At 33.1% G+C, this 10,329-nt stretch overlaps 1 protein-coding gene across 2 annotated transcripts; it reads left to right on the forward strand.

Annotated features, from left to right (window-relative positions):
• The first annotated feature begins 197 nt into the window (after positions 1-197).
• On the forward strand, positions 198-10,181 carry LOC149732084 (thimet oligopeptidase-like). 2 transcript variants are annotated; one of them, XM_089882763.1, is made up of 15 exons: positions 200-388; positions 1,080-1,341; positions 3,434-3,559; positions 4,841-4,967; positions 5,369-5,477; positions 5,919-6,070; positions 6,275-6,422; positions 6,646-6,760; positions 6,880-7,005; positions 7,366-7,556; positions 7,723-7,847; positions 8,208-8,330; positions 8,764-8,907; positions 9,215-9,369; positions 9,678-10,181. In XM_089882763.1, exons 1-15 carry the CDS (start codon positions 202-204, stop codon positions 9,847-9,849), a joined length of 2,262 nt encoding a protein of 753 aa, XP_089738889.1. In that variant the 5' UTR covers positions 200-201; the 3' UTR covers positions 9,850-10,181. The 2 variants fall into 2 exon arrangements, with proteins under 2 accessions (XP_089738892.1, XP_089738889.1); XM_089882766.1 differs by lacking the exon at positions 8,764-8,907 and having other exon boundaries at positions 198-388.
• The last annotated feature ends 148 nt before the right edge of the window (positions 10,182-10,329 follow it).

Consider the following 10,329-nt stretch of genomic DNA (forward strand, 5'->3'; position numbering starts at 1 on the left):
GCTTATTTATTCCCTAAATGACGTCATAATCGTGTCCGCCAAAAAACAGCACCTTTTTTTGAAGTATACTGAAAATTGTCATACTACAAAAAACAGCAGTTATTCGGATTGCTTGTATAATTGGAATTGAGATACGAATTAAATGTGTAGCTTTTAATTTCTAATACAAGAAAACCCCCGAAAGCGAAACACAAAAATCATATGTACCGTGTAACTTGTGTGTGCGTGTCTATTGTAAATCACGGCAACTTTTTTTGGGATATGAATGTGGCGCTTAAAGTTGTAAGTTCCAGACTTCCTTACAAGTTTGCTTCTTTGTTTGTCAAGTGTGTTACTTGTGTTGATAACCCAACAATTCGGTCACGTACATTTTTCACACAGAGTAAAAGTAAGTTGTAGGTATTATTAAGGTATAATCAGCTTTATATAGGCCTACACAGTATCGTAACACACAGTCACAAACAAGGTTTATTTACGCGAAGCAATATCATTATTATCCATTGTTTTATGAATGGATCAATATGCAAAAATATCATTTACATTTAACATCCCACAGCCTGACAGCCATGGCTGAAAACATCTTTCCTCTTAATTTTTGCTTGATTTAATTAATATGAGAATCTGTACATGTAGTTGTAGTTTGCAAACCTCTACAACTATATGATCATACAACAAGAGTAATTTTAATTAGCCAGTGTTCGTAATCTTTTCTATTGGCTTTTAGGAACAAGGATATTGGTTATGGTAAATAAATAATATAATAAATGAATAAATGTAATTTACTTTGTCCTAGCTTGAAAACGCCAGTCACTATAACAAGGGTGTTTTTTACACCTCTTGCCATTTCACAAGTTACCATGTATGTTACTTGGTGTGTGATTATTTAGAGGTTTCTTTCCCTTTTTTATTTGCGGCTGATAATTTGGACAATTCATTAGCAACCACTGAGTTGAAGCATTTGATGTAATTAAACATTTTTATGTTAGAAGATTTTGTTATGTTAAGTATGTAATAGTGTTTACGAAAATTGTATTTTTTATTGATTTAAATAGCCTGAGTGATTAAAATATATTTTGTAGAAAATCATAGAAACGCTTGCATTGCAATTAGAGCAAGTAACAACATTCGAAGCTTTGCATCTGTATTGACAACCATGGTACAACCTTTACAAAATCAAAGATGGGATTTGAGTGCTAAAGAAATCAAAGAACAAGCAGATGCGCTGATGGAAAGTATGAAAGCTGTGTATGACCAAGTTGCTGCAGTGTCTGTTCATGAGGCAACTTTCGAAAATTCTATTCTTCCAATATCAAACCTGGATGTTACATCCTCTGTTATAAGGTTAGTTGATCTATTTAAAGTTGTCGTTTATTGACTTTATACAGGATTTTCAAAATTAATTCCTGGTTTGTTTACTACCTAATTGAAATGATTGTTTGAATTGGTGAAGTCAAAGTGTTCAATAAGAGATCATAGATCTAATGAATGAGCACGGCTTAAACTAATTAGTATAATATAGTAGGGTGGGGGGGAGATGGGACACCTTTAACACATAATTTCTCAATAACCTGATCGTGTTTTAAACAATTAACAACGGTCTGTGGAAATTGTAAGGATACGCTTTCATAATTCTTTGAATTTTCTTTGTTTACTACCAAAAAAGAGAAAACAAAATAAAAAGGTGTCCCATCTTTCCCCACCCTACTATATTAATTGATCCTTTTACTACAACGATCGACTGGGCTCAATTAAAAAAAAATCTGAAGTAACCAACAAAACGGGTTCTAGTCGCCATTGGTGACTGTAGAGCAGTAGGCTCCTGTAGAGCAGTATAGCTCCTGTACCATGTGTTTATTGTAAACTTACACTAGTTAACGTTGTTGTCGGTTAAAAACATTTGTTTTTATGAATTTAGACAAACCGTAAACACGCAGCAGCCTAATTATGAAATGTTAAAAGTTAATATTAATCATATAATGCTTAATTAAAAATAATGTTCCAATTACGATAAATGATAATAAGGTATAAGAGCAGTGTTTTTGATGCGTTCCCACTTAAATGGAAATAGTTTGATTCAGACGTGAATCGTTGTGAGGATTCCTTATCTCACCAACACGTGCGGCCCAGGCAGACAGTATAACCGCTGTCTGGACAATCTGGTTACTGGATCTACTGGCCTAACGGTTATGGCACCCGCTATTATAGCCTAATATCCCGAGTTCGAACCTCGCCTGTCGTAACAATTATTTTGGATTTATTTCCTTTTTATTTATATTTGCGCACTAACGTAAACAAAGCCAAAAGTACCGATTACTGTGCTACGGGTTCCCGACGTTCCCGATGCATGGCAGTTTACTTGATTCGTAGGCGTTATGATCATTAATTACTTATTGATTGGACGATTTTATACACTATGGTTTATGAGACTAAGCTAGTTAGAATTAATGTATCGAAAACAATCGATTAATCAATATTAAAGTACATTTTAACCACGAATTAGCGCCTTAAACAAACAGAAAAGTAATCGTTAATTACTCGCTAATTAGGCGAACGTATGCAGTATGGTTTATAAAACTATGCCTAAATTCAAAATATTTTTTACAGTACAATCATTTTATCAAAGTTTAAGGTGCATTTTGAATTTGGCGCATTTGATTAAACAGTAAAGTAATCGGTAATTAATCGCTAATTATGCGGTTTTAAATCTAAAAATGTAGTCTAAAAATTCTAAATATATAATATGATTTGATTTCAATCAAGAGATTAAAGAATAAATGAAATGAGAATTGCGATAAGTGCGGAAAAAAATCGCTCTATTAGCAACAACAACGCCAAAAACAACTGTTCGCAAAAAGGATCTATATGACCACTACCGTGCTTAATAACGTCACTTATAACTTGATGACGTCATTTTTTGCACAACATGTAGAAGCAAATAAAGTTAGATATTACACCCAAAAACATATTGCTGCATAATACCTAAAAACTTGTTAAAACAGCTTACATTGCCGTCTTTGCGTAAAACCAACATTTTAGCCAGTTACTTAGACGGGCAAGCCCCAGAGCAACATTGAGATCAAATAAAATCGCTTTTATTGGACAGAATGACATTAAAGCCATAATTTTAGGGCAGAATATGGACCATCTTCTAAAAAATCCTTTACAGTTTTCAAATCAAGTTTAGTAAAAATTTTTAAATGCTATAATGCCTTTTTGAACTGGTATATTGGTAGATAATTTCTTCCTCTTTCAAATAAACCAACTATAAGTCAACCTATGAACATTTTTGTGAACACTCGTTTCAAAATGCATATTTGCATTACTCGTCTCTAAGGAGTTAAGAGAAATGGCCGCACAACCGCTATTCATGTGACGGTTCAGAAGGCAGAACACCTGTTTTAATAAAATGTTGTTTAAACATGATTTTATTTAGAAACAACTTGGATTTTTATCAGCACGTTCATACAAACAAGGAGCTTCGAGATGCAAGTACTGAATGTGATAAAAAGTTGTCTGAATTTGAGATTGAGTTGAGTATGAGAAAAGATGTTTATGACCGGTGGGTAGAAATAATAAATATATTGTATTCCTCAAATTCATATTTTTAATATAAAACTATATCTTGCTAATCTCATATGATCTTATGTTCGTATAAGATACTCTGACATTTGTTAAAAAAAACTCCAGGTAAAAATTGAACATCTAATTGTTCATAGCACGATTTCAAAGATGTAGGTGCTGTATCCATATTAATACTTCTACAAACACTTGCCCAGTCTGCCTATTGAAAAGGCAATGCTGGGCATACTTATAATAACAAAGTTTTACTTTATATGTATATATATATTATATTTAATTTCCTTTTATTATTATATAGTAAAGTATGGTAATAAAAAACAATGGGGTACTTGGGGTAAGAAAGGACAACCAGCCAAGCCCCGCTAAAAAAACGTTTTATCGCAAACAGCTTTTGTGGGGAAAAAGGTCATTTATGTGGCTTATATTTTATCCTAACTGTCATTCAAGGTGGTAATTATTTTTTCAGTAAAACACAAAATAATAAATCAAACAAAAAACTGACAAAAGAACTTTTTTGTGTGAAGGCCTTTCGTGATAAATTTATTATGAATGCAGGCAGTTTCGGTAAAGTCAGGATATCATTTAGATTTTAAACAGCCTTTACCATCTAGTTAAACCAAGTGTGATGCTCTATATAGGATATGTAACTTATAGGCTTTGTTTTTAGTCCAATAAACATTATTTGTGGTCATAAATTATAAAACAAAAGCTTTAGGAAAAGGCTGTGTATAGGATATATTTTGATTTTGTGAAAAAAAGATGGAAAGTTGAGGTTTGTGAGAAAATATAGACTACATAATACCTAAGTTGTGTGACTAATATTGTATTATTACCCTGTACTTCCATTTTTGTTTATTTAGCTTTTTTTGATTAAGTTAAGTTGCTTTGAAAACATTGTTTTTCATTGCCACGCTAATGTTTTTTACCCCAAAGCCTGGGGGGAGTTAAAAACAAAGTAATTGGTAGAAATCCTACAATCATTTTTGGACATCAAGGTATAATGAATAGGCCTACTGTTCCTCCAGACTAAAATTTTTTATTTTTTTATTTATTACTTTGGGAAATTCGAAAGTTTATGTTTTATGTTTTTTATTACCCCACTTTACTGTATAGGCCTATAGGTGTTCAAATCTTTGTAATGTCACAAAAATGCAATATATTTAAATTTAGATTAAGAATTATTTAAAATATTGGCACATGTATGTGTCACTTTGTGTGTAAATAATATTTTGTGAAACCATTTATTGTTGTTGATTGGCAGGGTGGTTGCTGTGGAGGGAAGTAATATGCAATGTTCCAATGAAGGTAAACGTCTTGTCACCAGGATGGTTAAACTGGGTAAAAGAAATGGACTTCATCTTGATGATGAAACTCAAGCTAAAATAAAGGTAACAATAAGTTAAAGATTGCAAGTAATGCATAACATGTCTGTGGGGCTTTCTGTATAATTGTTTAATGATGTGTTATTACTTCACGCGCTGCCTATGGTAGTTACTTTGGTACAGCGTTTACGTTAGGTTGTGATGTGTCTTGTTTAATATTTGTTTGTACTTTGTACATACTCATTGTTTTAGTTTGTTAAACCTGAATAAAGTAAGTTAGTATTTAATAGTATATCATTGTGATTATGAACATATTGAAAAAAATTTAGTTTTGTTACTAATATTGTACCTTTTGGTGTTTTTTAATTTAATTCCTTAAGTTCATTTCATAGCTTAATTTTTTTGTATGTTTTTTGTTATTTCACTGGTCTCAGAAAAGATTATTAAATCTACTTTATTTATTTCAGGCAAATAAAAAGCGACAGACCGAGATTGGTATAGATTTTCAGAAAAATTTAAACGAAGAAAGTGAAAAACTTTTGTTTGAACCAGAGCAACTTGCCGGACTACCAAATGGTTTGTGAAGGGTTAAAATATTCAAGTTAAAAATTGTTCCACGAATATACAGTAGTTAGCATATATAATTTTCAAAGCACTGTTGCAAACTCCCATTTAAAAATACCTAAACCAACATCACAGCAAAACATTTGGTGAACTTTTTTTAAATAAATTATATCGGGTTTTGCTTAAATCTGCTACCACTGTAGAGTGAGTGAGTGTGTATTCTTTCGTGAAACTATTATTGATAATTACTTTAAATCAAGAAGTGAACCAATGGTTTGTTTAAATTATCAGACATTTAAAGAAAGCAAACGGCCATAAATATACATGGTGTGTGCCGTGTGGTCTCGCAACCATCATGGAGTTGCATATATAGGATACTGTTTGCCTTTTGTATAACCCCAAATTCTTCAATCATCCGCAGTAATTTCTGACTAAAACACCATTTCTTGATAGACTTCATCAAATCTTTAAACAAAGACAAAGACAGTGGAAGCAAACTAGTGGTAACATTAAAATATCCGCATTATTTTCCAATCATGAAGAAATGTTCAGTTTCACAAACAAGGAAAGTGTTGGAAACAGCTTTTAACAGTCGCTGTAAAGAAGTAAGATTGCCGAATGATATTCAAACGTAACTTCGTTAATTATTCAACCATGTAGGCAGTATCACAGATTTGTTTTGTTACTGAGGTAAAATTTTGGAATTATTTTTTAAATTAAAAAGTAAAAAAAATACTGTAGGGGTAAAAATGAGTGAATGTCACAAACTCGCAAATTAATGCTGCTTTAGGTAACTTCTATTTTTTCAGCAAAACAGTGCAATTTTGGCTGAGTTGGTTAAACTAAGAGCAGAGAAAGCAGCAATACTTGGTTATGAGAATCACGCAGCATTCGTTCATGATATGAGGATGGCAAAACATCCAGATAATGTCATTAAGTTTACGAATGAACTTGCAGGTGATTTTGTTATGAAATATTGTTCTGTGTTCCTGTAATTTCCTGATGGAATAAAAAAAGCGCGGAAAAGATGATCTATGTTTAGGTGGGAATCCCAGATTATACTTTCTGCATACCACCCTTAGTGTTTCTGCCAAATTATGTTATCATTCCCTTGGTATACACAACACACAAGTACTAGTGGTTAATCTATGCGGTTTCATTTTGTTCCAAATATTCTCAGAAAAACTACAACCACTGGGAAAATGTGATAGAGATGAAATGCTTCGTTTAAAAAAAGTGGAATGTAAAAATGGCAACGAGGAATTTGACGGTGTGATTAATATGTGGGACTTAAGGTAATAACGAACATTTTGACGTCCGATTCATGTAACCTTAATTAAATTCTCTTAAGAGCTTTTTATTTTCATTACTTTGCCTAGCAGCAAACGTTTATGTGTTTATGTTTATTTTGCAGATACTTTATGACCAAAATTGAGGAAATGAAATATTCAGTTGACCATGACAAACTTAAACAATATTTTCCCATTCACATTGTAACCAAAGGATTGTTGAATATCTACCAAGAACTGCTCGGTTTAAGGTAGTTATGTGGCATATTTTGGTTTGTTTAAAATTTAAAAAAATTGTGATATTATTTTTCTCATCCTGATGCAGTAGCACATTGGTTAGATTGCTTACTGCCTTGATACCATTTGTAGGTGTGTGTATTCCGACACTTAGTCTATTTTTTACCCAGATGGTGGTAATGCTTGTCTAAATCAGCACTGATATTAAAAACAAAACAAATTCAAATTAAACCATCATCCATAAAGTTGCAAACCTGGGCACTTGATGTATACAACCACCCCCATAGTGTATTATACAACACTTGTAATGTGTTGTAACTTTAAATTAGGATGACGCTGACAGTCTTTAAAATAAATAATTGATTATACCAAAGATATGAGCAAGTAGATGATGCGCACGTGTGGCATGAAGATGTTACGTTATACTCCGTGAAAGATGATGCGAGTGAAAAGTTAATCGGACATTTTTTCCTTGACTTGCATCCAAGAGAAGGAAAGTACGGACACGCTGCTTGCTTTGATTTAATACCTGGATGTTTGAAAGCAGATGGAACACGACAGCTTGGTAAATGAATGTTATTAAAACACACCAGAAGGTCTAAATTATATAAAAACTTTATTCATTTAGTAATTTATGTCTCCTCAACCTACGATGCTTAAATATTGTGGTGAAAGTAACAGCCATGTGTTCAAATGTCTTTCTAACTATGCTAAGATATGTTGTATTACAGCTGTAGCAGCGATGGTTGCAAATTTCACGAAACCAACTTCCGATGCTCCGTCATTACTCACTCATGATGAAGTTGAAACTTTTTTTCATGAATTTGGTCACGTGATGCATCAAATATGTGCAGAGGTAACATGTGGAAACAAAAGTAATTCTACCAAATAAAACATTTTATCAAAATAGTTAACAATGACTATTTAAAGTTGCCGCAATTAAGAAGGATTGCCAAGGGGTCCAGGGGAGATTTTAACGGCTTTGAGTGAGCGTGCACTGAAATGATATACTTCTTACAATAACAATTGAATATTAATCGGCAAGTCAATGGCAAAGACCTTTTTGTTTATGACTCCGGAATTAGGTGTGCTGTTCTCAAGCTTTTTATGATACAGATACTTAACTATTATGTTGTATGCTGTTTATAAGATAACTATGAGGTTTCACGAGCACACAAACCATCTGTTAAATAAATGATTAAACAATATAACACAGGCAGAATATGAAATGTTTAGCGGAACAAGTGTTGAATGTGATTTTGTGGAAGCCCCTTCCCAGATGTTGGAAAACTGGTGTTGGGAATATGAACCACTCAAACAAATGTCACAGCATTATGAAGTAAAGTATTTACTGAGGCTTGAACTTTTATTTCCCTTTTTGTTGGAATTAAAGTATTTTTGTATTAATTATATTGTAGCAGATTAACTCATTTTATATTTAGTGTACAGACAACAGCTGAATCTCTAATACCATATTTTTCCCTCCTGACCAAACAATTTAAAAAGCCATCGTTGCTTATATTTCATTCTGTGACATCCCTGGTGATGCTTGAGTGCACATACGTTTATTACAATGGGAAATAGTGTAGCATTTATAATTATAATATAACACTATGTGTACAGTATTAATAAAAGTGGCCTATATGGCTTTTAACAAATATCAGAAGGTCAGTATCTCACCTACAATTGTATCCGTTTTTACAAACTTTCTTGCCATAAGTAAAGGGAAGTTTACCTTGTTTTTTGTTCTTCATATTATTTATATTTATAAGGATGGAAGTGAAATACCCCAAAAGTTGATTGAATCTTTGATCAAGTCTAGGAATGCAAACACTGGTGTCTTTTATCTGAGACAAATTGTTTTAGGAACCCTTGACCTGAATATTCATATGTGTGACCATGCAGATATTGTACAGGTGCAATAAGCTTCTTTTATGTTGACTGACTAAAACCAAACTGTTGATGACAAAAACTAAAATGTTTTTACAAAAGAAAATGAAAAATAAACTCATACAAAGATCTAAACTACCGAAGGTTAATTTAAGGGTTTAAAAGGTTTTAAATGGAAGTGTAAGAAATGACTGCATGATGAAAAGGGAACCATGCTCTACTGGGCAAATAAATTGTGACACAGATTTGGAATGTATTAAAGGAGGGGGTGTCTTCTAAAAATCGTGAGCCTAAATAGTAGGTGAGTAATGAGTTTATATTCCACTATTCCAGGTATATGCTGATGCTTGCAAGAACATTCTTTGTATTCCTGCTACAGAAGGAACCTGCATGCCAGCAACTTTCGGTCATTTAGCTGGTGGATATGATGCTCAATATTATGGTTACTTGTGGAGTGAAGTGTTTTGTTTTGACATGTTTTACTCCAGGTAGATGTTGGTTGCTTTTCTGTGCTAGTATAGTCTATAGTAAGACCAGATCCCCTTTACCAAAGGTTCAATGATGCTACCAATGCAGTCATGCTTGAGCCTGACACTAAACTCTATTTGCTTCAACCCAGCGGTCGCTTTGATTTTTTCAATTTGATAATTATATGACAACAGTTACCCACAAAGTTTTGTGATAACTGGTAAGCAGGCAAAGTGTATAAAACCACTGCCATTTTTAACTCTTAAATTGCCGCACCACAAAGCACAATGATAGACAGTCATCATCATCCTATGTTATGTTGCATTAGATTTAAGAAAGAAGGAATCATGAACCAGAAAGTTGGTCGTGATTACCGAGAGAAGATTTTAAAACCCGGAGGTTCAATTGACGCAGAGCAGATGTTGAGAAACTTTCTCGGAAGAAATCCAAACCAAGATGCCTTTCTTCAAGCAAAGGGATTATCAGGAAAATCTTCCTAGTTTGTGTTTTGGATTTTGAATTAGTTAATAAATGTGAGTGGTTAGTTTGGCACCAGATAAGGAATCTTTACAGAATTGTGTAACAGTAAACCCACATTTCTAAAGGAGCATTTGTGTTAGTTATGGGGAAATACGACATATTATATGCTAACGGTATCTATCTTATGCCACAGTAGGCCTACTATGCATAAAAAGTTTTACAAACGTAATGAAAGTTTGACACAATTTGGAAATAACAAAATATTGTTGCAGTATAGAATATGTGCGTCTCAAAATGGAACGAATACGTTGGTGTTTTTTGTTATTACAGTCATGTTATAGTTACAACTTCATTATCTAGCCCTACCGCAATTATACGTCTTTTTTAACGCTGCCGGAAACTAATTGAAACGATCGAACCGGGCAAGCGTAAAAACTAGACTAGACAAGAGAAAAAGTCGACAAAGGAAGCCTTTGTTTACGATGTCTCGTCTGCGAAGA

The sequence above is a fragment of the Ciona robusta genome, chromosome 8 (genome assembly GCF_009617815.1).
Source record: "Ciona robusta chromosome 8, ASM961781v2".
Taxonomy (NCBI): domain Eukaryota; kingdom Metazoa; phylum Chordata; class Ascidiacea; order Phlebobranchia; family Cionidae; genus Ciona; species Ciona robusta.

Coding starts and splice junctions, on each gene's coding strand:
- LOC149732084 (XM_089882763.1), top strand. CDS start 202: ATGTACCGTGTAACTTGTGTGTGCGTGTCTATTGTAAATCACGGCAAC. Junction 3,560..4,840: donor AGAAAAGATGTTTATGACCG/GTGGGTAGAAAT, acceptor GTTGATTGGCAG/GGTGGTTGCTGTGGAGGGAA. Junction 6,423..6,645: donor GTTTACGAATGAACTTGCAG/GTGATTTTGTTA, acceptor AAATATTCTCAG/AAAAACTACAACCACTGGGA.